A 26,829-nucleotide genomic window follows, 5' to 3' on the forward strand; every position below is an offset into this window, starting at 1 on the left:
TGCCTGATGGGGCTGTGCCGCGGCCCGGCGCTGTTGCTTCTGGGAAACCACCCGTTAGTGCTGCCGGCGTCTGTGCCGCCTCATGGCGGCCATAGGGGTTCACCTGGGCTGCACATCAGCTTGTGTGGCCGTCTATAAGGTGAGGGACTCGGGGAGCTGGGTTGCGGTTGCAGCGTCCTCTGGGTACGAGGCCAAGTCCTTTGGTCTGCGGGGTTGTGAATGGTGTGTCGCCGGCCTAGGAACGTCGCACGGAGAGGCGATTCTGCGAGGAAGTCTAGGGGCTAAGGGCTGGGCGGACTCGGCCTCGTCCCCCGCGGCCCCTCAGGAAAGGCAGCTGCGGACCCAGCACATCTTGGGCTCAGGAGGACCCGAGGACATCCTGTGTTCCGGAGGCCCCGAGCCCAGGGGCGGACCCAGGGACATTCTGGGCCCCAGAGGCCCCAGGGGCGGGGGCGGACCCGGGAACGTCCTGGGCGCTGGAGTCCCCCCCCCGGGGATGGGGACGGACCCGGGAACGTCCTTCGCGTTGGAGGCCCCGGGGGGGTGGGGGGCGGACCCAGGGACAAGCTGGGAGCTGGAGTTCCCCCCCCCGCGCCCCGGGGGTGGGGACGGACCCGGGAATGTCCTGGGCGCTGGAGGCCTAGAGGAGGAAGGCGGACCTGGGGACCTCATGGACGCAGGAGGCCGGGAGGGGAACCCGAGCGTCTGGTACCCGGAGGTTTCTGGACTTTTGCCAAGAAAGAGCAGGGTGGCCGCGATCTGGAACTGGACCTGTTAATCCCGAGAAGCGTGCGAAGCCAGTTGATGGTGTGTGCTCTATTCACTTATCCTTTCTGGAAATGAGAGTGTGACTAGGAGTTTAGGGCTTCTTCTTGTCTGTGGGGAGGCGGAAGGAACAATAATAAGGGACAGCCCTGATACTTGTCTCACGGTTAAACGTCAAATGATTTGTGGGGAAAAGCCGAAGGATTGTTACTAATTCATCATATGTAAAAAGAGGGAAGAAAGATGAGCGTTTACAGGGAAAAGGAAGAGAAATAGAAAGCTTAACGTACTAAGACGTTATTTTATATAGAGAGGTTGTTATTATTATGTCTCTTCTGTTATCAGTTACGCAGAACAGACTGAAAAATGAGACAGCTGGTTGTAGAATTCTGGTCTTACTAAGATCTAGGAAATACAGTAAAGCAGTTTTTGTTTCCACATATATGTCAGTCACAGGGCTCCACATATGTCTGAATGTATCTAAGGAGACTATACATTTCATTTCGAAAGAACTAATACAGTTGTGTATTTACCTCCAGGATGGCCGGGCTGATGTGGTCGCAAATGATGCAGGTGACAGAGTTACTCCAGCTATTGTTGCTTACTCAAAAAACGAAGAGGTACCATTCTCCTCATTTTTGTACATTGAAATAAGTATAAAATGACATGCGTTGTAATAGATTGCTCTTTTTCAGGTTGTTGGATTGGCAGCAAAACAAAGTAGAATAAGGAATATTTCAAACACAGTAATGAAAGTCAAGCAGATCCTTGGCAGAAGGTATGGAGTAAAATAATACTGTCACCTATGGTAACAAAAAACATGTTTATAATTTGAATGTAAGCATAATTTGAAATGAAACTAGAAACACCAGTGTGTTTTTCGTTGTTTTTATGACTGGGTCATTTCACAGAACTCCCCAGTAGGCTGTTATCTTTTGATACTAGTGCTGAATTTTCTGAAAGATGGGATTCACGGAGATATTTGCTTCTCACTTACAGGTCTGTTAGTATTGGTAGCTGCCAGTGTGCATTTAGTTTTGATAACTTGTGTCATTCATAGGTGGCAGTTTGAATGTAACACGGTTTTACAGTACTCTTTTTAAACTGGGAGATTATGTGGGAATTTGAAGATTTCTTTGCACTATAGTTGAATTTTGTGAAGTCTATTGTAATTGGTGAATATTTATGTTGACGCTATTGATTTTCTTCTTCAGATCTCTTTGTGACACTTTCTGGGAACTAACTTTTCCAGTTGGCTTACACATTTAATCATTAGGGAAAACAGCTTAATTAATGTCTTAAGAATCAGGTTAATCATCTGCTATAACTTTAATTAAAAGATTAAAGAGGCTTGCTTCCCCAGACTTCTGTCTCCTCAAATTATAGATTACCCTGATAATTAGGGGTATTCATTTTCATTGGAGTTTTAATACTTGATATAGTGTTCTTAAATTTTCAAAGTGCTTTCACATCTATTATTTAATCCACTGAAATTCCTGTAAGATTGGTAGGGCAGATTTTATACCTCCTCATTTCTGGATAAGAAAATCAAAGCACACAGAAGTTAAGGTATCCCTAAATTAGTTTAGGGGGATGAACTCTACAGGACTGTGGTCCAGGACACCTAATTCTTAACCTCAGGTTCTTTCCTTTCTACCTTATTCAGGTGAGAATTTAAGTAGACATTTCCTTGTGTTGTTTTTAGGTTTGGAGGGTCATGGATTAAATTTGATATATATATGGTTTGTTTTATTTTTTTTTTTACTATGTCTTACCTGTATTTAGGTAAGTTGAACTTGAAGCTCATTTTTTTTCTTCAGAATATCTGATTAAGTCAAAAACTATACTGTTTGGGAGAGAATTCAAATTGTTGTAAAGATACATACACTCCCATATTCATTTGTCTGTTGGCTAAACTTAGTACTAAGCATACTGAAAATAAATTGAGTTGCTGTCAAAATTTTACAAATTATAAACTGAAAAAAAAAAGCAGGAAGTAAGCAGCCAATAATATATTTTTTTAATTAAACTTTTTTTTTTGAGATAATGGTAGATTTACATATTGTTGCAAGAAATAATACAGAGAGATCAGTCTATTTCTGGATTTACCATTTTCTCCCAACTGGTAACATCTTGCAAAACTATACTACACTATTGCAACCAGGGTACCAGCATTGACACAGTCAAAATCCAGAATAGTTCCATAGGTGCATCTCTTTGGGAGCCCTTTTTGGGTTTTGCTGATATTTGGGGGCAGATGGTGGAAATAAAGATGTGGATGTCTTCTGCCATATTAGGCAAAAAGCTTTGTATTAGTGAGAACAACTTTAGCTTGCTTTTCTGGCCCTGGAAGTTACCTTTTAACCAAAGAGTGCAGTGGTGACAGTCAGACGGGTAATACACAGCATAGCGTGCCACCCAGGCCGAGGTTAGTGAGGAATGAGCCCCAGCAGACCCGCATTGCCGCACCACGGTCCTACTAGCCCTTCTCCAGAGTGATGTGCCTTGGGGTCCAGACATCCCCGCCCCCGTTGGTCTATCTACTTACAAGACAATGGTGATTTTTACAGATACATGGTGGTTCCAGGTCTCAGCCTTGGAAGCATCCTGCCTTTTGTGGAGAAGCCAGTCCCCTTGTTGCCAAGCCAGTAAGGCCCTTTGAAGCCCTTGGTCCAGTCCCCATCCTGAGCAAACTCCCAGAGTTGGGCTTTTCTCAGCCCTGGCATCCTTTCTCTTTGCAACCTACTTACTAGCACCACTTAACTTACTGCCACAATTATCCTTACACCGTTCCTGTAACTTTCATTCCCCTGTGGCCTTCTAGCCAGAAATGCGGTCCTCGGACCTGGCTTCTCAGCAATTAGCCCAGAGAGGGAAGAAGCAGCTGGCTCCTGGAGATAGACTGGAGCACACAGAAATTCCTCACACCTTCAGGTCGGCACCCTCCTGCCCAGGAGCCTCCTCCAGCTAGTCTTTCTTCCCCGTCCGCCATGGCTACTTCCAATAGCAGTGCGGGCATCCGATGGTCCAGACAGGAGACACGGACGCTTCTCTCCATACTAGGCGAGGCAGAGTACATTCAGCGCCTGCAGACCGTGCATCACAACGCAGATGTCTATCAGGCCGTGTCCAAGCGGATGCAGCAGGAAGGCTTCCGCCGCACCGAGCGTCAGTGCCGCTCCAAGTTCAAAGTCCTGAAGGCATTATATTTAAAGGCCTATGTGGCCCACGCCACAAGTATGGGCGACCCACCACACTGTCCCTTTTATGATACGTTGGATCAGCTTCTCCGAAATCAGATAGTGACTGATGCAGACAACTTAATGGAGGATGCTGCTTGGGCCAAGCACAGTGACCTGAATTTAGCGGCCCCTGACCCCCCAGGGGAGGAAGGGACCAGCATTCTGGGAGCAAAAAGGACTCAGGCAGCAGAGCATCAGCCTATTTTGAAAACAGTGAAGGAATCAGATGATTGTCAGCTGAGGGTCAGTGACCAGATGCCAGAAACCAGTGACCTCGAGGACTCCTGGGATGAATCCTCGGGTGCAGGTAACCCCCAAGCGTGTGAAGGGTCGGGGTCCCAGAGTCACTTCATTCTCATCAGTGTGTATTTGGATGGCGACCTCTTCAGCATAGTCACTATTTCAGCCCCTGCCCTCTCTTTTAAACCTAATGGTGAGAGAAAGGGCTCCAGATTTTTAAAAGCTGTAACCCTAGGAATGTATGATATTAGAACTCTTTTAAACCTCAAAGTACTCTTTAGAACCATACTAGTTTTGGCGTTAATTATAATGGGGACTTAGGAACTTGTGGCTGTAGAAAGGGTTGGATAGCTCCATGGAAGGCAGAGGGGGAAGTTTTGGACATACTATTGTAGCAGACCAAAATATCCGCATGAGAAAATGAATTCTTCCCCACCCCCTGCAGAGAGATGCCTTGGTTTTGTCCTTGTCTCTCAACTCTGCGGCTGGCTCCAAGCATTCCCATAGCAGGAATGTCCTCTCTGCAACATTGTTGCTTTGTTTTTCAGGGTGCTCTCAAGGGACCCCCAGCTACAGCAGCTCCCATCACCTTTTCAGAGGTGCAGCTGCCCCCTGTCAGAGCATCCCCATGACCAGACTGGCTGTGTCCGGTGAGCCCAGCCCCTGCTCCAGCTCCAGCCGAAACACTCACGGGGTGGCCTCCGCACAGCAGCCTCCAGCCTCCTCCTCCAGGGCTCCTTTTGTTTCTGGTGGGGATAGACCTTTGACCAGTGAGCCCCCTCCCAGGTGGGCCCGGCGAAGAAGGCGGTCAGTGGCCAGGACTATTGCAGCCGAGCTGGCAGAAAACAGGAGGTTGGCACGAGAACTTTCAAAGCGGGAGCAAGAAAAACTGGATCGGCTGATTGCCATTGGCGAGGAGGCCAGCGCTCAGCAGGACACTGCCAACGAGCTCCGCAGGGATGCGGTAGTCGCGGTCAGACGCTTGGCCACGGCAGTGGAAGAGGCAACCGGGGCTTTCCAGCTAGGACTTGAAAAGTTGCTTCAGAGATTAATTTCAAACACCAAAAGTTAGAGCTGATCATGCAAGGGTGTATTTCCTACACTGGCAGAGCCTGGGTCCAGCCGATGCCTCCTGATACCCTGGCTCCTTTTCCATGTCCTCAGACAAAAAAGAGTAGATGGACGGTTAATGTGTGGAGTGGTAGGAACATATGTGCTAGTGGCTGCTCCCAGGTGTCTCCACTAGTTGAAAGACCCTTTAGAAATGCAAGGGGTGGCCCAGTAGAAAAAGGATGCAGCCGAGTCCACAGAGCTAGCTAGCCCTGGCTTCGTCACTGATGTGAGACACTTTAGTTTACCTCTCTACACCAGCTTCCTCAGCTGCTAAACCTGCCTACCTCACAGGGTTGTTGTGAGGATCAGATGGCTAAAATAGGTGTGAAAGGGTTTAAAGGCACTATACACATGTAAGGTATTAAAGCGTATGACCTTGGCTAAGAAGGCTGGGGTGAGGCACAGTAGTTGACAAGATACAGAATTAGGGTTGTACACTGTGACCTCTGCTTAAATCTCTACTAGTTTAACTTGACTGCTCCCTGGAGTTTACAATCTTCATTTCTTAAAACCTTTCCGAGTTCATTAGGCTAATGTAGCTGCAACGTGTATTGGTCCCTTTTTATATTTGCTGTGTCTGTGACATAACTGCTAGCAAGCACTTCATAGTCAAACCATCTTTCCCTCCATTTTACTTGTCCTTAGTCTCTTATCTCTGTGGATATAATTCAGAACTGATAGGAAGCCACAATCGTGTGTTTTGGTTCATGTTGATAATCTTTGATATAATAAGTAATTGGCTGTCTTATAGAATACTCCCTATAAGTAAATTCTTTGCATTCCATGTTTAGGTTTCTTTATATTCATAATTATATGTCTAGGTTTGGTTTGTCATTTGGACATCATGGAAACAATTTGGATTATATAAGCTTCCCAAATACTTGTAGCTAATTTTGTTCTGCTCTGTGTCTTTGTTTTCTGTCTAGTATGTTGCAGAAGGCACGCCTGAGAAAATGTTTCTTCTAGGAAACTCTCCAAAGTCACTTTTTCTAACAAGTTGTAGACAAAAGTTCACCTTGTTAATGGCATATAGTAGAAGAGAATAGCTTTGGGAACAATTGAGGGTGGTATGAATAAGGACCGCCTGCAACAGATAGCTCTTTTTAAAAGCACCAGCCCTTCACAGATACATCCCCTTTTCTCTCTGAAACACACACATTTCCTAGAGGAGATAAGATGGTATCGAGCCAGGCTTCCAACTTACTTTAGAAGGGAAGCCATTACTGACCATCATTAACCTGACTTAAAGCTCTTAGTGGTTATTTGGGCTTCCCAGGTGGCTCAGTAGTAAAGAACCTGCCTGCTGATGCAGGAGACGTAAGAGACACAAGTTATTTCAAGAAATATAAAAAGCAGACTTGGAATTTAAAAAGTTTTCCTATAATCTAGTGGTAGTGGTGGTGGTTTAGTCTCTTGACTCGTGTCTAACTCTTATGACCCCGTGGACTGTAGCCCGCCAGGGTCCTCTTTCCATGGGATTATCCAAGCAAGAATACTGGAGTGGGTTGCCATTCCTTCTCCAGTGATCTTCCTGATCCAGGAATCAAACCTGTGTCTCCTACATTGCAGGCAGATTCTTTATCACTGGAACCACCAGGGAAGCCCTCCTGTAATCTAGAGATTGAAATAAAAAGTGCAGGCCTGCTGGGAGAGGTTTTGCTTTATATTTTGCAGCTCGGTTGCTTACCTAAATGCTGGAAATACCATTAGGTGGAGAAATGGTCCAAACCACAGTGGGAATATCCCTGGAATCAGGAACAGATGGCAGGCAGGCAAGCTGCTCTGGTAAACGAGCGATTATGGAGGAGGCGTGAGGTAGACTACACTGGAATTGAGTTAGAATTCCTGGGTTCTGATGCTGTCACGGTTTGTTACATTGAGCAAATCACTTGTCTTTTTTTGTGCCTCAGTTTCTTTATCTCTAAAAAGGTTTGTACCAGATGGCTTTTCTCGTACCTTCCAGAAAATTAGATGAATAGCATAACAGAAGACAAAGTGAAATTTTGATTGTCGTGTTTTCAGTCACAGCAGCATATTAATGTATGTTTGAAATACTGCTAACAGTTGTATTTTAAGGAAAGATTCTACAGTATTGATATTTATGACTTCTCATGGACTTCTATTAACTCCACACCCAGACATAGATTCCTTGCTTTAAAAAGGCCTGGAAATGGAGATTATTTTTTTGTTTGTTTTTTCTGTGTTGTTTTAGGTCCTTATATAGAGGGATCCATTTCAATTACAACTGGATAACACTACTGTAGATTTTCTGAAAAAATAAGGAAGTACTTGAAAGAGTTAGGCCCATACTGTGTTAATCACTTAATGGTAGCGAAGTACTCAGGCAGGGATTTATTGGAGATAAGAGAAGTGCTAAAGCATGGAGGTCAAGTTGAACTTTGGAGGCAGTAGTGTGCAGACCTAATGCGTGAAGTAACTTGAAGGTGGGAATAAAACTAAAGGGAAAGATCTTAAAGAAGTCAACAGAAAAACAGGCCAAAGCCTGTTAAGAGGAGGAAGTTGTAATACAGGGAGACTGGAGGAAAACAGGCCCGGAAATCCTGCCTGAGCTCTAGCCCCAGCCAGGACTCCCCATCCGTCCACAAGCAGGTCACTCCACCATTCTGTACCTCAGGCCCCTCCCCTCTGCAGTGGGAAGCCATCCCAGCTACCTCACAGGAGCTGCACGAGGACCCAGCGGACAGATGGCTGTAACAGTCTCTATGCTGGGACAGTGGGGGGAACAAGCCCAGTAGCATGTTAGTATGGGGCGAGGATCTGCCTGTTGCAAGGGGCCCTTCAAGAAAGAGGAGGATGAAGGCCAGAGTACCCTGGTAGGAGTGATGCTCTGCCTCCTGAAGCCTGCAAAGTAAATGGTGCTGTGTATACCAGCCTCCCACCACCCTCTGCCTCTCTGTGAAGTGATTTGATCCTGGTGTGGACAAATAAAGTTGCTATCTGTACACAGCTGTGGGTCAGTCCACTACTTTCTGGTGCTACTGTGAACATTTGTCCATCTTCTCCATCCTCTACTTTCTGCTTCTCCACTGGCTAACCTTCAGGACCTTACCTCTCTGAGACCTTCAGAGCTACGTGTGCTTTCTGTCCTCAAATGAACGAGGCCCTCAGTTGAGAAGGAATTTTCCATTTCTAAAAGTTCTTTAAATCACATTAATCCTATCAGGTCCAAAACTGCCATTTCTAAGAGTTCATTAAATTCCATTTAAAGTCATTAAAATACCCTTTTCTGGCAAATTATCTGAGTGACAGATAACATACTCAGAAATCATCCTGGTTGACTTAAATTCTGTTCTAAAGGCAACAGAACCACTACATGTCAGGCCAACGTTACAGCATTGATGGGGAAAAAAGTTACCTTAGGCACACTTAGTCTTTTTTTTCTTATCCTTGAAATATTTGTCCAGGACACAGTATAAATACTGGGTTTAGAAAAGAGGGGAGGAGTTAGTGGAAAAAATACTAAACTTTATATGAAAGATCTGAATTCCAGCCAGTTGTGCTATTAATTAGCTGTGTGACGTCAGACAAACTGCTTACCTGTGATAGTGGAGGTGATAGGAGGAATCTGCAAGTATTGCCAACAAAGTTCTAAGCCAAATTAATCCCATTTTAAGCCCCTTTCATTTCCCCCTTGTTGACACAGATTAGGGCCCTCGTGTTCGGTAACCCTTCAGCGAAGAGCCACTATTAATTTTCATCTCCTCCTACTTACTAAACAGTTAAGACTGATCTCTGGACAGAATAGCTGCAACCCCTTGCAAGAAGGGTTAAATGGAAGGATTTACTTCATCTTCATTTCTAGATGAAATTAGGCCAAGAATCAGACTTTTATCCCTGCTCGAGGCAAAAGTACCTTAGTTGTTCACTGTCTTCACTGCAAGGCAGTCTACCTAGCCTGGTAGAGAAGACCTGGGATCAAGTACTGACTCTGCCCCTTATCAGCTTGTAAGTTGTTGACTATCTATAAATCTGTTACTCCTGAATACTACCTGCCAAACTAACCCCGCTTAAGTGCTGGGAAGATCCAGTGGAAACGTTTTGTAGTCTGCACTAGTCTGCATTAATTCGTATTACTATTTTGAGCAACGTAACACCCATTGTCTTAGTTTTTTTCCTTGCCATACACATTTGTCAAGTACCTACTTTGTATAGGACAGTATCTATCTACTTGTAATACTCTGTACTTTTACATATAACAACATTCATACTTTTGCTCAGTGCTTTCAGGTTTCAGACATTGATTCATGTTCAGAAACCAAGCAACAAAGATGGTGTTAGGTATTCTGGTTTGAGGTTTTACCTCCTTTTGTCCTTTTTAATCTCAGTGGTTTGGCTCTGAGATATGATCAAAGATATGAAACTATAGGACTTTAATTGATACTATGAAAATATTCTCAAATGTATAACATCTATTGATAGTAAGATCAGAACAAGAGCTATTTACTTTCATATGTGAATTTCATATGTGAATTTCATGGAATTACTGTAATTATATTTTTATACTTGTTGGTTTGAAGAATATAATCTTTAAAATTTACATATCAATGATGATATAAATATTTATATTTGTCTTTATGGACAGCTCTGATGATCCTCAGGCTCGAAAATACATCACGGAAAGTAAATGTTTAGTGAGTATGCTTCTAGTATTACTTCCCTGTTATGCAAAGTAATTGCCAAGGTCATGACCAATTATATTGATTTGAAACTTTGTATTTTGTTAAAAATCATTTCTTATTTTAACACACTTCTTTCACAGGTCATTGAAAAAAATGGGAAGTTACGATATGAAATAGATACTGGAGAAGAAAAGAAATTTGTCAGCCCAGAAGATGTTGCCAGACTGATATTTAGTAAAATGAAAGGTATTGAGCAAAAGAAAAGATCTTTTTAAAAATTGACCTTTTAAAAAAGCTAGAGGTGTTTTTTGATCTGGAGCGAAGCAGGGTGATTGAGCAGACGTGCAGTGAGGAGGCCTAAATTATGCTAGACCTGACTGGCCTGCTAACTGGCCATGTGACCTTGATTAGATGACTTCTTTTCCTTGACTGTGGTTTCCCCAGAAGAAATGTAAATGGATGGGGCCAAATCAGCGTTTTCAAAACTTCTGAAGATGAAGTGGCCAGTAAGCTGGTGAAAAGTGAATTATTATATCTCCCTCAAGGTAGTACAATCTCCACAGTGTTCAGGCAGATTAGGTAGGTCTGGCTTTATCACTTCAGGCAAAGGCTTGGAGCTGAGCAGCCTCCTGTGGAACAACTTGAGGACTTTTGGAGTAGATTGTTGATGAGGCTTACTTCAGCTCTGGAATCTGTGATGTGTGATGGGATGGAGGGCAGCCTTTCATGGTAGTTGGTCTGCACCTTTGTGCATCAGAAGCCCATTCTCAGTGGAGCCCATCTCATTTGGTTGGGAGGTGGTTGAAACTTGGAAGCCTGAGAACCACACACTTTAGAAAGTACCTAGTCACATGTGCACAAACTATAGCAAAACCATAGAAAGTAGTGCATGGTTTAAGACAGCAAGAGAAGAAGATCAGTGGGGTGGGACAGCCTCACAAATTGGAAAATCTTTATAATAAAAAGATCTTGGGTGCAAATGAATAAACATCAGTATCACTTGACATTTTTGTGTATTGTCAGAATTTATGTTTTTCTTCCAGTTTTATTGAAATATAATTGGCATACAGCACTATATAACTAAGGGGTATAGTGTAATGATTTGACTTATGTATGTCATAACATGATTACCACATTAAGTTTTGTGAACTTTAAAAATTTTTTTTCATATACAGAAACGGCACATTCTGTCTTGGGCTCAGATGCCAATGATGTAGTCATTACTGTTCCATTTGATTTTGGAGAAAAGCAAAAAAGTGCTCTTGGGTAAGTATAATATGAAGTTTCTCTTAACTTGTTTAAAGGAAATACAAATTTCACGAATTTACTGTATAGTAAAAGGTAAAATTGTATGTGCAAATACCTTACACAAAATGTTGTGTTTGTAAATCATGTATATATTTATATGTGTAAATCCTGTGGTAAAATTGTGGTAAAATCCTGTGGTAATAATCATTAATATTTTCTATATTTTATGAAGTGTCAAAAGAACCTGCAACTGCATGTATTAATATCTTCCTCGCTATTTTGATTGGAAACATTTGATGACTAGATTAAGTTGACGTTTGTGAATCACTTTGCCTTAGTGTATTGTAATTAAGGCTTATGTGGGAATTGTATAAAAATAAGCAATTTTAGAAAAATTTTTTTTTTTTAACCTAGATAAACATCTAAACAAAAAATTGTAGATTGTTATGTAAATGTAATTGGCAAGCACCCAGTCTTTTGCTCTGTGGGTAGAGTTCCCTGTAGGGCTTTGCTGAACATCTGAGTTGCTTCTGGGGCACAGAATTGCTTTATTTACTTGTACTTATGGAATGTTAAAGCTGTGAACCTAAATTAAACAAATTGGAAATGTATTATAAGTGTATTATAAATATGTATTAACTCTAAAATGAATTATAAATATGTTATGTCCTAATCTTTTTCTGAAATTTGTAAGCTCAAGCATTTGGAGAGCTTTCTTTTCTTTAATATAGGCACATGTTATCTTCTTTGTCAAGAAAATAGACTCTGAACATTATTATTTTAAAGAGAAATTGATCTCTACACTAAAAGACTTAGGTCTGTTTCTTGTGTTCTGTTATTTTGCTTCTAAAAGATCGTTACCCTTCATGTTCTGCTTGTGAAATCTTATTTGCTATTGCATAAAATCTTTAGCAGAGCATTTCTAAAAATGTAGACTTGAACATGTGATACCAAATTTATTAAAAGCACACTGTCCACAGGGAAGCGGCCCGAGCTGCTGGGTTTAATGTTTTGCGGTTAATCCATGAACCATCTGCAGCTCTTTTGGCTTACGGAATTGGACAAGACTCCCCCACTGGGAAAAGGTAAAAACCATATTTTCAGCTTTAAGTTTTTCAGTGCAGAAAACATTTTAGATGATAGCAATTATTTCAATAGAGATTGTTATATAGTGCAGTCATTCCAAGCTTTTATAGGTGGAAAGACATCAAAATTCTCATCTAGAGTTTTTCAAATAGATGAGAAAGATGTCCTAGAAAGCAGAGAACAGATATAACAGGAGGGAAGGTTGCACCTTCCTACCCTTCTCTTGTCATCTAACACTTTGTCCCTTTAGTGAAGAAAGATTTGCAGTTTATAAGCCAGCCAAGTTACAACTGAAGCTCTAGGACACTGTTAAGTTTACTACCAATTCGAATATTAAACATGCTTAGAAAAACAGTGAGGACTTTCGTGTACATTTGACTTCTCAGGAGATAACAGAAAAGCCAGCGTGGGAATTTAAGATTTCATTTGATAATGAAATAGTAAGATGTACTCCTAATTTAATTGTAAAACTGGTCCTAATAGATCTGACACATTATGCAACTTTAGGGATGTCAATTCAGATGTGTTAATTTTCCCCAGTTGTATCTTTTCATTCATATCTCACAATTAAAGAAACTAATATAAATCACTAGGAATTTAAGTAATCTAAAATGTAGAATATCAGAAATTTTGGATTTTGATTCATAGGAAATTAATGCCTAGTTTTGTGTATATTTTAACTTTTGTAGAACATGGGTATTGCAGTAGTTAAGACAGTATTAACAAAATTTTTATATTTAATGCTCTTAGAGTTACTTTAATTGCAAATCTCTTTTTTATTTACTTTGAAAAGTTAGTGTCTTGAACTCCAATTAATGAGAAAGAATACAATTTTACCAGCAGGATTAAGTAAAAATGAGCTTTGACTTAAAATCAGAAGATCTGGTTTCTAGGCTTGATTCATTCCTAAGCAATAACCATGGACAACTCGGTTTCTCCCGTAAGAGCTTCAGTTTCCTTGTGATTTACAGGAGTTAAGCTAAATGACTTCTTAGTTTAAGAAATCAGAATTGGCTTTACAATACTAGGATTCTCTCATAACTTACTCGTGGTTTGTTTTTTTTTTAGCAACATTTTGGTATTCAAACTTGGAGGAACATCCTTATCTATCAGTGTCATGGAAGTTAACAGTGGAATATACCGTGTTCTTTCAACAAACACTGATAATAACATTGGAGGTACCCACTTCACAGAAACCTTAGCACAGTACCTAGCCTCTGAGTTTCAGAGGTGAGTTTTAACGGACTTGATATGTTTGATGATAAACCTGAAATTTAGCTTTAGGTTTAATTTTTTTTCCCCCAATTTCTTTGAAATTGTCCTTTCAAAGGAGGGCATGGTTTTTCCAGGGCACTGGATATTTTCATATCTGAAATTATAAAATCTATCCTGGCAAATGGGAAAGCAGAGGCCTAGCTGCCTAGTGCAGTATACTTAGAGTTTTCACTCAGTGTAAGGGACCACCAGACACTGAACTGCATGAACTTGGATCTCAAGTTCAACTTCCTAATTCGTCAGTGGTTGCTTTTACGTTTGGGTGAAGGAGGGTAAAGGCAGTAAGGCCTCACTACCTCCTGGACAGTTTTTACAGGTGTAAAAGATTATGTTGTAGTTAGATTCTGTGAGCCAGTCTAATGGGGTATCTATTACCGCAAGGAATATTTTAGTTTTGTTGCTGGATGTAATTATTCCATTCATAATTCTAATCCTGTTTGGCACATCATGAGTCAAATATATAAAGGTTATATTTGGGACATCACTGCTCTAAAAAGTAGTGTTTTCATCAGTTTGACTACACTGGGTTAAAAAAAAGTCCTGAAAAAGTGGTAATTTCTCATTTGTTCAATAAAGACCTATGCTGCTTTTTGTTATAAAGGTGTTCCAACTCAAGGAAAGTGAAAGAAAGTGAAAGTCACTCAGTCGTGTCTGAGTCTTTGTGACCCCTTGGATTATACAGTCCATGGAATTCTCCAGGCCAGAATACTGGAGTGGGTAGCCTTTCCCTTTTCCAGGGGATCTTCCCAATCCAGGGATTGAACCCAGGTCTCCCGCATTGCAGGCGGATTCTTTACCAGCAGAGCCACAAAGGAAGCCCCTCCAACTCAAGAAAGGACATTGTTAATTTTGTTATGGATTTTAAACATGTTTAAAAACAGAGCCATCACTCACCACTTAGCAAGCAGTTTTAACAGTTAACTCACCTTGGAGGTAGAAGAACTGTAACTTTATGTATTTTATATGTTTCAAATTTCTTTGAAGAAGCACTTTTAGTTTAGTTTTTTTTTTTTTTTTTTAATGCTGGACAGATAATTCTATGCCATTCAACAAGAATCATGCTATGATTGTAAAGGGTGAGGTATGAGGCTTGACCCAGTTGCATGAATCTCCTTCAGTGTCCTTTTGTCTCATTTGCAAAAAGATGACGGCTCCTGTACTTCAATGCAGTCCATAACTGTGGTTAAACAATCCAGCAATTCAGAGTCTTAAGGATATTGGTTATTCATTTTTCCTGAGACCCCTCTTCAAATTCTCTTTCCTCAGATATTCTGAAAAAATAAAATCTGGTATTAATATTGATTCTTGAGCTTATTTGTTTATTTTTTTACTGGCCATGTGGCACAGCATCCAAGATCTTCCCAACCAGGGATGGAACCTGCACCCCTGCAGTGGAAGCACAGAGTCTTAACCACTGGACGCCGGGGAAATCCCTGATTCATGAGCTTACAATTATCCTAATGGGGATTATCCAGATTTTAGTTACAATAAAGTCTAAATGACCTAGTAATTTTTAAACTTCAAAGACTGTATTTCTTGTTTAGATCCTTCAGACATGATGTGAGAGGAAATGCCCGCGCCATGATGAAGCTGATGAACGGTGCTGACACTGCAAAACATTCATTGTCAACCTTGGGAAGCGCCAACTGCTTCCTTGACTCATTGTATGAAGGTCAGGATTTTGACTGCAACGTGTCCAGGTAAAACCGCAGTTCGAAAAACTTCAAAAAGTTCCAAGTGTATTCACATTTAGGTGTAATTTTCTCGCTTTAGGTTTTTCATTTTCTCATTTGAGGATTTTAGCCCACTATAAAAGGAGAGCTTTTCTGTCTTTACTTCCAGAGTTTTCAGCTCTTGTCAGACTAAATGACTGTTCCCAAAGCAATCGTGTCACTGGTGACTGCCCTGTTATACCTACCAGGAGCTGTGTGTGACAAGAGCATCCCAGGCCTTTGAAAGAATGATGAGAGGAGACTTGAAAGTTTGAGATTTGTAAATTTCCTTTCTTGACTAGCAGTCCCACCTGTATAGTCCCTAGTTCTTTGTGGGGCTTCCACATGCATCAGTGGTGGTTTACTATGACTTCATTGTTACCCCTGTGTGGCAGGCTATATTCTAAGTTCTTTCTTATGTATTAACTCTTAAATTCTCATAACAACCCAATGAGGTAAGTGCTGTTGTTTTCCTTACTTTACACGGGAGGTTTCATTTCTTGTCCAAGGTTATCCAGCTAGTAAGTGACAGACCTGGGATGCAAACCCAGCTAGTTTGACTCCCGAGTTCATGCTCATTACCTATCACCTTACTCTGAGGATTGACCTCTGTCTTAGTTTTATTTGCTTTGTCATCCATTGGCAACATTTTAAATTTTAATAGCTTTTGTGACATTTTGTAAACACAGGTTTAATGTGTATAAAATTGTTTTTAATGCTCATATCTTTTCCATAATCCAAGACACTGGTTACAAATGATTGCACCACTACCCAGGAATTGGTGGGGGAGGTCATTGTCCTCTCATTGTGTGTTGTATATTATTCACAATACTAACAGCTACCATGAGTTAGCACTATTTAAACCTCCCAACAAGCTAACAGGTGACTTGGAAGCGTAGTGAATATCCAGAATACAGTATTACATTATTTTTAGGCTTTCTACTCACTCTGTTTGGTTAAATTCTCTCTTTGTCTGGCCCTTGTAGCTTGCTCCCTCTTTCTCCTTGGGTTTTCCCCGATTCCAGGTCAGCACTGCCACCAGTGGCTATTTAAAATTTTTAGTTAATTAAATAGGTAAATAACATTAAAAATTTGGTTCCTCAGTAGTATTAGCCAGAGTTAATTCCTCAGTAGTCTCAAGTGGCCAGTGGCTCCAGAAAGTTCTCTAAATATTTTAAGAGATTTCAAGCTACAACCTAAAAGAAAGTTATTCCATTTAATTTTAATCTCTTGTGGGCAAGAGAGTCTATATTTTTTCTCTTTCTAGAATATTTAACTTAGTGCTAAGTTTGTCCAAGTACTCGGTAAATGTTTGCTTATTCATATCATTTATTAAGAAGGAAATAGAATTTGTCATTTTATTTGCTAGCATTCAGGCTTCTCAGGGGGTGCAAAATAACCAAACTTAAATGCAGCAGAGGCTCAGACCATAAAGAAAAGTAGTGAGAAACAGTTTTTAAAACTTTAAAACATAAAAATAGCAAAAATTTCCAAATTATGGTTTGATTTGAATCAATAGATTTATTGATAGAAATGCCATACACTGAGAATTTATTTTTAGGTTTTTTGACAGCTTATAAGCAGGCTATGGGTATGATAATTTTCCTATGTGAATTTAATATTATATACATTTGTAGATGAATAACCTAGACTTTTTCCTCCCGTGATATTGCTCTGCTGAGTGTTTAATATCCTATTCTGATCATAAACCTACTCTTAAGAGATCTATCACAGTAGGTTTTGACATTACCCTTTACAAGAAGAAGATGTCTTATTTAACTTATTTCTGCTGTCTCTTGTGTATTTATGTGTTTTTACAGAGCAAGATTTGAACTTCTGTGTTCTCCACTTTTTAATAAATGTATAGATAAAATCAGAGAAGTCTTAGAACAAAGTGGATTTACAGCAGATGATATCAACAAGGTAGTAACTTTTGTATTTTTCTTATTTATGTTAGAAATAGTTTTCAACTGGGAATTTAGGAAATGGCCCCTTGGTACTGAGAGAATATTTTTATACATGTAAATATTTTCTTACCTTACATTAGGAAATAAGGAAATTGATAAAATTTTGATTAATGGCTCTAATGAACTCACAGTTCTGTATGTTTATTAGCAAAAAAGATTAAAATTCCTTTTCAGTGTATTTTTTGTATATAAGCAAAAACTGACAAATATTAGACTGTTTCTTAGGTGTCAGGCACTGTTTCTGAGTGTTTTACATGAATTAACTTGCTGTACCTTAACCAGGAGCTCTATGAAGTGGATGGTATTATTTACCTCCATTTTATAATTGGAGGCACAGAGGTACAGAGATATAAGTAGCTTTATGGTGATCATGTGGCTAGTGGTAGAACCAGGATTTAGCTCAGTGTGGTTCCCAATTCTGCTTTTAACCAGTAGAACAGTCTCCTTCTCTCTGCTTGCTGAGAAATATTGCATATTTGCTTGCATAAGAAAAGATTTAGAGACTTTCAAAAATATTCCAGCTGGTTTGTAGTTTTTTTCCCCAAGATTATTTCTACTCTTTTACAATGTATATACATTTTTTCATTGTTGTTGATAAAGGAATTTTCATATAAGAAAACTCAGAAAATAGGACCATTGTCTTACTTTATAATAAACTTGTCAAATTTGTTGCACAATTTTGAATTTTATGTTCCTTATATAATATTATAACCAATTTCTTTGTCCATGTTACTATATAGCCTTCATCGACACAATTTTAAATAGACTCTTGAACTTTCCCTGTGGCTCAGTGGTAAAGAATTTGCCTGCCAAATCAGGAGACATGGGTTCAATCCCTGGTCCGGGAAGATTCCATCTGCCACTGAGCAAGTAAACCCGTGCACCACAACTATTGAGCCTGTGCTCTGCTGCTGCTGCTGCTAAGTCACTTCAGTCGTGTCTGACTCTGTGCGACCCCATAGACGGCAGCCCACCAGGCTCCACCGTCCCTGGGATTCTCCAGGCAAGAACACTGGAGTGGGTTGCCATTTCCTTCTCCAGTGCATGAAAGGGAAAAGTGAAAGGGAAGTCGCTCAGTCGTGTCCGACTCTTAGCGACCCCATGGACTGTAGCCTACCAGGCTCCTCTGTCCATGGGATTTTCCAGGCAAGAGTACTGGAGTGGGGTGAGCCTGTGCTCTAGAGCCCTGGAATCACAACTATGTAGCCAGTGCACCCTGGAGCCTGTGCTCCACAACAAGAGAGTAGCCCCGCTCTCTGCAACTAGAGGAAAGTGCATGCAGCAGCAAAGACACAGCACAGCCTAAATAAGTGAATAAAAATTTAAGAAATAATTTTAAATAGGCTCTTAATATCCTAGAAAAGGAAGAGCACCATAGATTATTTCATTGTTCTTTTGAACTCCTAGATCGGGTCTTCCCCTCCCCAGAAAAGTGATGCCCATCTCTTCCTATATTTAAGATTATTCTTTGGGGTAGGTTTCTATAATAAAAATATTGAGTCAAAGAATATAAATAGCAGAAGCCTATTTTTACCTTCAGTTACTTTTCAAAAGAGCTGAATTAACTCATACTTTCATCAGCAGTGTATGAGAACAGATATTTTAGTATAAAATTGCTGACACTGAGTTTTATCATTTAAAGATAAATTTTCCGTTAAGTAGTTGAAAAGAGATATGTTTTTACTTTATATTTTATTGACTATTATAGGATTCTTTGAAAACATGTATTATCAATGTTAACTAAATAGTAAATGTTTAATTTTGTATTTCCTTATGTGTAAATATTCCGTATTCTTTGCCTGTTTAGTCAATTAAATCTTAGGGTTTTTTTAAATTTATTTTTGTAAATGCTCTGTATAATCAGAAAATTAACTGCTATTTACTGCAACCTTCTTTTGAGGCATGTAGTTTACTGTTGAATTTTGGTTCTATTAGGGAGGATGGGTATTTGACACACTGAGGTTTCATTTATTGATCTATTTAAATCTGTTGGTCTGTTACTCTCATTTCTTCAGCTGCTTCTGAATTTACCAATTCCATCTTTGTTCAAGTGTTTGACAAATATTTATTACTGTTTTCTTTTATTTTTTTTATTTTTATTTTTATTTTTTTTATTTTTTTTTTTTAATAAATTTATTTATTTTAGTTGGGGGCTAATTACTTTACAATATTGTAATAGTTTTTGCCATACACTGACATGAATCAGCCATGGGTTTACATGTGTTCCCCTTCCTGGACCCCCCACCCACCTCCCTCCCCATCCCATCCCTCTGGGTCATCCCTTTGCCCCGGCCCTGAGCCCTTGTCTCATGCATCGAACATGGAATGGTGTTCTGTTTCACATACGATAATATACATGTTTCAATGCTATTCTCCCAGAACGTCCCACCCTCACCTTCTCCCTCAGAGTCCATAAAATTGTTCCATGCATCTGTGTCTCTTATTCTGACTCGCATATAGGGTTATCGTTACCATCTTTCAAATTCCATATATATGCATTAGTATACTGTATTGTTGTTTTTCTTTCTGGCTTACTTCACTCTGTATAATGGGCTCCAGTTTCATCCATCTCAGTAGAACCGATTCAAATGTATTTTTTTTAATGGCTGAGTAATATTCCATTGTGTATATGTACCACAGCTTCCTTATCCACTCATCTGCTGATGGACATCTTGGTTGCTTCCATGTCCTGGCTATTGTAAACAGACATTTCTCCAAAGAAGACATACAGATGGCTAACAAACACATGAAAAGATGCTCAGCATCACTCATTATTAGAGAAATGCAAATCAAAACCTCAATGAGGTATCATTTCACACCAGTCAGAATGGCTGCTATCCAAAAGTCTACAAGCAATAAATGCTGGAGAGGGTGTGGAGAAAAGGGAACCCTCTTACACTGTTGGTGGGAATGCAAACTAGTACAGCCACTATGGAGAACAGTGTGGAGATTCCTTAAAAAACTGGGAATAGAACTGCCATATGACCCAGCAATCCCACTGCTGGGCATATACACTGAGGAAACCAGAATTGAAAGAGACACGTGTACCCCAATGTTCATCGCAGCACTGTTTACTGTTTTCTTTTAATTTGCTATAGTTTGAAAGATTTTCTGTTTTCACTATTTTTGTCTGTGTTGTAACATAGACAAAGAAAAGTTGTAGAAAAGTTGTTGTAGACAAAGAAAGTTGCATTCTTTTGTCTGTTTGTAGAGGTTTTAGTTCAGTTGGGTGTTTTTTTTTGCATACATATGCTATACGTTGTGGTAGGTGAGTGGAAGGGTGGCTTATAAAGATGAAGGCACGTGGTATAAATGATACAAGGCAGTGGTGGGAAGGGAATGAGCTTGGAGACAGATCCAACTGAACTGGAAAGCTCACAGTGCTAATAGTTCCAGAATAGACCAATCACTTAATTTCCTGAGCCTTGCTGTCTCTTATTAGGAGGGTGATGATATTTAACTTTCCGGTAAGTATTATAAATATAACTTATTCTATAGGGTTGTTATGAGGATTAAATGAAAACCATATATGGCACAGTGTGACGTACCATAGATGATCAGTTAATGTGAGTTCTCTTCCTTCATTAACTGGTCATACATCCCTGACATTAGATATCACAAATGGTACAATCCTCAATTGCTTGACTAGAGATCAAGTACATTCTTAGACTTAAGAATTTTTTTAAATTGGTGTATAATTGCTTTACAAATTGTGTTAGTTTCTGCTGTACAGCGAAGTGAATCAGCTATATGTATACATTTACCACCTCCCTCTTGAGCCTCCTTCCTACCGCCATCTCACCCCTTTAGGACATCACAGAGCACTGAGCTGAGCTCCCTATGCTATACAGCAGCTTCCCACTAGATACTTCTAAAATACAAACTTTTGAGAATTTAAAAATATAGTGTTGTCTCTGAAGTTTGTTGACCTTGTGACAGTAATGAACAGCCCCCAAGTCTCACTGGTTTTCTGTAGTGGTTTTTTCTTGCTTGTGAGCAGCTGAAGGTGGCCATGGATCCACTGCTTTGACATTTTTCTGTGTGCTTCTCATTCCACGACCCAGGTGCTAAAGGAGTAGCTCTCATGGTGGAAGAGAAAGAGGAAAGGAGCTGGCAGAACATGCAGGGCTTTTAAAACTTCTGCTTAGATGTATTGTACTCCATTGTATTCATACTCACCTGGCCAAAGCTAGACCCATGGCCAGTCCTGGGTATGGAGCAGAGAAATAAAGGGATGGGTTGCAGTGTCAGGGCAGTGGCTGTGGGTGGGGATGTATAATCCTCTTACAGGGATAGAGGGAGAAAATGATGGGCTTTATATTCACTGAAACATTTAATCCTGGCAAAGCATCAGGAAATCGGCTCTCCATTTACAGATGAGGAAACTATAGGGTTGGCCAAGAAGTTCCTTTTCATAAGCTGTTATGGAAAAACCCGAACGAACATAGTGGCCAACCCAATAAAAAGTTTCCAGAGAGGGTAAGGACTTTCCCTGAAGTAATCCTGGCATGTAAGTGATGGAGCCAGGATTGGAACTCAGACACTCGGCCTCCATAACCAGGGCTCTTTTTTTTACTCTTACCTCATTTTGAACTTTGTCATTAGTAAAGAATATGTTAAACATTAACAGTGTACTAAATGCGTATTTATATGTGTATATTTTATATGATAAGTTTAAAATAATATGCTAAAATAGGGCTTCTTATATTTTACCATTTCATGTGATAAAGATGGCCTGTTACATCTAATTTTGAGAAACAATCATTGTTCTAAAAGTAAAAAACTGAAAATTGTTTTTATTTTCTAGGTTGTCCTTTGTGGAGGGTCTTCTCGAATCCCAAGGCTACAGCAAATGATTAGAGATCTTTTCCCAGCTGTTGAGCTTCTCAATTCCATTCCTCCTGATGAGGTCATCCCTATTGGTGCAGCTATAGAAGCAGGAATCCTTATTGGGAAAGAAAGCCTTTCAGTGGAAGATGCTCTTCAGATAGAGTGTTCGGCCAAGGATATTTTAGTTAAGGTATGTTTAGCTTGTCTTTACTTTTCCATACATAGTATAAAGTTACTGCCACAAGTTGACATACGTATGGTTTTTAAAATAAAACCTTGTATATGGGTAAAAATTTTAAATTTAGGTTTATAATTTTACTTGTAATGAGTTTCTGATATTCTTTCAGTTGACATTAATCTAATGTTAATTTCTTAATTTGCTATTTTAATCATAAGCTTCTAATACAGGTTGAGAACTGTACGTTTCAATTTATTTTTAAAGTGGGTTGGGATTAAGGATTGGTTCTATTTTCTTCTCTTTGCTGCTTATAGTGTTGAGATTATCGACAAGGAATATATCGTCATTTCTAATAGGAGTGATTTTTTTCTTATTGTAATGATACCAAAGGATGTGCATATTATTTTCCTGCTTATTAGGGAGTTGATGAATCAGGAGCCAACAGCTTCAAAGTACTGTTTCCATCAGGGACTCCTTTGCCAGCTCGAAGACAACACACATTACAGGCCCCTGGAAGTATATCCTCAGTGTGTCTTGAACTCTATGAGTCTGAGGGGAAAAACTCTGCAAAAGAGGAAAACAAGTTTGCACAGGTGAATATATCAGATTATACTATGGATTAATCACATGAAACCATTTAGCTTTTCCTTCTGGTTTAGGCTCAGTTTAACATTAATTCATAAACTGCATATAGGACATTTAACACTTTTTTTTTTTTTTTAAACCTTATTTAGACAGGCTGAAATGATTATATGGTAATTTGAACAGGTAATCTATACCAAAAAAATTCATTTTTTATTTCCTTCATGTTGGATTCCATCATGTGTGCTTTGTTCTTTCTTTAGACCTAGGGGGAAAAAAATACAATCTACTTTTCAACCAGTCATTTATTACCCTTTGCCTTGTTTAGAAATTCTTAGGATCCTTCAGACAGTTCCTTCTGGAATGAGGTTTCCTCTTCTCCCCCAGCCAGCCCCAGTGGGTTCACCTTTACAGGCTCTTGAACTAGGACAGGAAGTAAGACATGAATGTTTCTTCACTGGGATTAATACATTTTTATGAGTGGATTACTTGTACTTATTCATTTTGGAAAGAGAATAAATAAGCTATTTCAATTTGAAAGAGAGGAAAACGAAAACAGCACAGCTGTGTTTCTACTGCTTCTCTTTGTCCTCTCTACCCTCCTTGACAATAAGGTCAGTGGCAGGGGAAATGACATTGATTTGTTTGCTAAATGCCAAGTGTGCTCTACTAGGTAATTTACAAACATAATCCCAAGTGCTATGAGATAGACTTTGTTGTGTGTGTTTTATAGGTGATTAAGAAACAGGCTCATGATAGTAAATACGTTGTGCTTGATTGAGCTGAGATTTATCCTCAGGTTGGTTTTACTCCTGAGCCCATGCTCTTGCCATTGCACCATGCTGCCTCTGACATAGAATAAGTTTGCTTTTTCAAATATCACATGCTTAGATCATATGCTATAGTCCTCTACATCCTTTAAAAAGTATCAGGTGGAGCCATGTTATTTGCTTAGAAACATGCCCAAGAAATAATGGACTTCCCAAGTGGCACAGTGGTAAAGAATCTGCCTGCCGGTGCCAGAGACACAAGAGACCTGGGTTCAATCCCTGGGTTGGGAAGGTCCCCTGGAGTAGGAAGTGCAACCCATTCCAGTATTCTTGCCTGGTCTCCTTCAGCTAGTAAAGGTTTCAAGGCTCCTCCATATACTTCTGCGGTGTATCATTATAAAAGCACTTTGCTGTGCGCCAGGCTCTAAACTCAGATGGAAGTCTAGTATTCATTTCTTGAATCGGTGCATTTCTTACATTTTCTCTGGACACACTATTCTGAGACTCTGCAGCTACTAGATGGTGGAAAGGAAAAAGCTAGTCACATAATACTGAATTTGGAAGAGAATCTTCTACAGATTCCATCTCTTCTAACCTCCTCAGTTTACAAATGAATAAACTTGGTGTTTACCTAAGGTCATAAAATTTGATGTTGGCAAAATCTGAAAAGTCACTTTCAAACTTGATCTGTTGGTATGCCTTTCTTTAGGAAACTGAGGAATTTTATAGTAAATTCATTAATAATTCTTACTTACAAATGTAATCATAGTAGTACAAAAGAATTTAACATGTATTTCTTTTAAATGGTTTTTTCAAGTGCATTTAAAATATTTGATTTTTTAAAGTATATATAGAAGGCTTGCCAAAATGTAACTTACACATTACTGTAACAGTGTAATCACCAAAAAGAAAAACAGTTTGTATTTTCTGAGACAAACAGTATCATTTTAATCTAGGACATGACATTTAAGAGGGACAAATAACATTAGTTATCTTCCATGCCCTCCTTTTAGAGGAGACGTGTCAGTTAAGAAAGCTTAATTCTATGCTCTGAATTATGATAAATGGTAAAAGAACTGAAAACAGCCCTGTTTTAAAAGGTTTTTTGAGTAATGAGTAAGATTTAGTCCATTGGAATAATTGATGCATCAATTTATTAATGTCAAAATACTGAATCATCTTTGTATTATTTTTGTCTAAACAGGTTGTGCTCCAGGATTTAGATAAAAAAGAAAATGGATTACGTGATATATTAGCTGTTCTTACTATGAAAAGGTAAAAAATTAACATACTGCTGATGTTAAGAAAATTTGCTTTGAGATTCTACCTTTTTTTAGTTGATTCTTTATCTGTTGTCACTCTAAGAAAATCATTTATTAGAAACTTATAAAGATCTTATCAGTGACTTAAATTTTGCCCTGTGAAATTAACTGTATTTACAAAGAAAAGTATATCTCAAGTCGTTAGCATTCTGAATTTTTTGTGACTTCTTTTATTATTATGGGTGTAGTCAACCTAAAAAACTGGTCCATGCAAGTTTAAGATATAATTTTTAGTGACTTTAAATATGATTTCCTAAGGTTTACGTAGTTGATTTTTGTGCTGTGAAGGGGTAAGTTTATTTCAGTATTTCAACAGGAAATCTATAGGAAATATATTACAAATTAAATTCAGCTGTTATCATTTCCTTAACAACAGTCCATCCATAATACTATGTCTTACAAGTAAATCATTTCCAAATCAACATTAAGGGAAATTTATTCCATAAATCATATTTAGCCAGAATGTAGAATTCATTAGGGTAGATCTGTAATGGCCTGGGATTGGAAACAACCTGATATATCTTGAACTTGCATAAAGTTTTCAACTCAAGGTCTTTATCATCATGGGTTCTCAAGGAATACAACCTTCATCAGAGAAGGAAATTTTGAAAGAACAACTACCTAAGTATGGCACATGGATTCTAAATGTAAAGACATGAAGTTGTGTTTCAGTTATTTATCTCTTAATACTCTTCGTTCAAAAGGTAAAATGATCTCTTGTTTACTCAGAGTCCTCAGATAGTTTCTTATGAACTTTCTGCTTTTATAAATTGAGCTTATGAAGTGTTACTATTTTTTGTTTGCATAGGGATGGATCTTTACACGTGACGTGCACAGATCAAGAAACTGGAAAATGTGAGGCAATTACTATAGAGGTGGCATCTTAGTATTTTAGAGGGACCGTGAATTTTTTAAATCTAAAGTGTCAACATTATTTCATTTTGTTTAAGAATGTTTATATTAAAATACTTTTCAAATGACCTGTATGATCTATGTTTCTATTAAACTACAGTATATGGGTAAGTGTTACAAACATTTTTTGTTGTTTTCCACTTAAGATTTCCATTATTAGTGGGAAATACAAGGAACTTTTTCTATCATGAAGCTACTTAGAATAAAATCAAGTGGCTTGAAGAAAACTTTGCCAGAAATTTAATGTTGCAGTTAAAAATGTTTTCTGTCTTTATAACTTCTAGTTTTAAGAAGTTCTTATTAATCAGCTAAGAACAGTTTAAAAGTCTTTGATGTTAAATGAAAGAAATTACAGAGCCATGTGCAACGTAAGATACCTTTTTTGCTTAAAAGAAAAAAAAACCACAACAATTGTTTCTAAATCCACATGTGACACATGTAGAGAAAAGGATGGACAACTGAACACCAGACTCTTAACAGTGGAGGGAAATACACGGGTGTTAAGGTTGATTTTTTTCCCTCTAACAAACATGTTTTTCATTTGAAATTGAAAGTTGTTTTTTTTTTTTTTTTAAAGAAAAGGCTAGCCACTTTCTATTCACCAGAAAATGCTGACTAGTGCATTGAGAATACTTAGGTGGATACTAAGGAGAACAAGGCTTCTTAGTAAAACAAGACAACTAATCTGCCTGTATTGAGGAGAGAGCTTAAAGGTGAGCCATGTGCATCAGACTCTAGATTTCATTACCAAGGGAGGATTTTCCACTCGTTTCTTTCCTTGGTTCCCAGTGGACTTGAGAAGGGGAAATATCTTTACCCAGTAAAATTTTAAAACTCTGCGTTTTTTTCACCTGTTCAAGACTTTGGAATGTGGTTTATTATTACCATTGATTTTTATGGAGACAGATGACAGTAATCTTCTATTTCTTAAATGGAGAAACTAGACT

At 39.0% G+C, this 26,829-nt stretch overlaps 2 protein-coding genes and 1 non-coding gene across 9 annotated transcripts; 2 read left to right on the plus strand and 1 right to left on the minus strand.

The window, feature by feature from the left end:
* The first annotated feature begins 56 nt into the window (after window positions 1-56).
* On the plus strand, window positions 57-8,327 carry MSANTD7 (Myb/SANT DNA binding domain containing 7). 3 transcript variants are annotated; one of them, XM_081553578.1, is made up of 5 exons: window positions 57-807; window positions 1,305-1,385; window positions 1,461-1,543; window positions 3,336-4,314; window positions 4,796-8,327. In XM_081553578.1, the coding sequence occupies exons 4-5, from the start codon at window positions 3,756-3,758 to the stop codon at window positions 5,317-5,319; spliced, it is 1,083 nt and encodes a 360-aa protein (XP_081409704.1). In that variant the 5' UTR covers window positions 57-807; window positions 1,305-1,385; window positions 1,461-1,543; window positions 3,336-3,755; the 3' UTR covers window positions 5,320-8,327. The 3 variants fall into 3 exon arrangements, with proteins under 3 accessions (XP_081409704.1, XP_081409703.1, XP_081409705.1); XM_081553577.1 differs by having other exon boundaries at window positions 57-139; XM_081553579.1 differs by lacking the exons at window positions 57-807; window positions 3,336-4,314 and having other exon boundaries at window positions 1,303-1,385.
* Window positions 57-25,950, plus strand: HSPA14 (heat shock protein family A (Hsp70) member 14). 5 transcript variants are annotated; one of them, XR_014072379.1, is made up of 14 exons: window positions 57-139; window positions 1,305-1,385; window positions 1,461-1,543; window positions 9,964-10,012; window positions 10,141-10,246; window positions 11,176-11,266; window positions 12,229-12,333; window positions 13,403-13,564; window positions 15,154-15,309; window positions 17,142-17,244; window positions 22,096-22,342; window positions 22,653-22,889; window positions 24,853-24,923; window positions 25,779-25,950. XR_014072379.1 is itself a non-coding variant. In XM_081553565.1 (14 exons), exons 1-14 carry the CDS (start codon window positions 805-807, stop codon window positions 25,855-25,857), a joined length of 1,479 nt encoding a protein of 492 aa, XP_081409691.1. In that variant the 5' UTR covers window positions 57-804; the 3' UTR covers window positions 25,858-25,950. The 5 variants fall into 5 exon arrangements, 4 of the variants coding, with proteins under 4 accessions (XP_081409691.1, XP_081409692.1, XP_081409689.1 ...); XM_081553565.1 differs by having other exon boundaries at window positions 57-807; window positions 17,142-17,247; window positions 22,096-22,308; window positions 22,716-22,889; XM_081553566.1 differs by having other exon boundaries at window positions 57-807; window positions 22,096-22,308; window positions 22,716-22,889.
* LOC145533589 (small nucleolar RNA SNORD22) lies at window positions 23,218-23,341 on the minus strand. Its single transcript, XR_014074180.1, has one exon. It is a non-coding gene; the product is annotated as a small nucleolar RNA SNORD22 (small nucleolar RNA).
* Window positions 25,951-26,829: the final 879 nt, after the last annotated feature.

This window comes from Giraffa tippelskirchi, chromosome 13 (assembly GCF_054371585.1).
Source record: "Giraffa tippelskirchi isolate mGirTip1 chromosome 13, T2T-mGirTip1v1.2.pri, whole genome shotgun sequence".
In the NCBI taxonomy this organism is placed as follows: Eukaryota; Metazoa; Chordata; class Mammalia; order Artiodactyla; family Giraffidae; genus Giraffa; species Giraffa tippelskirchi.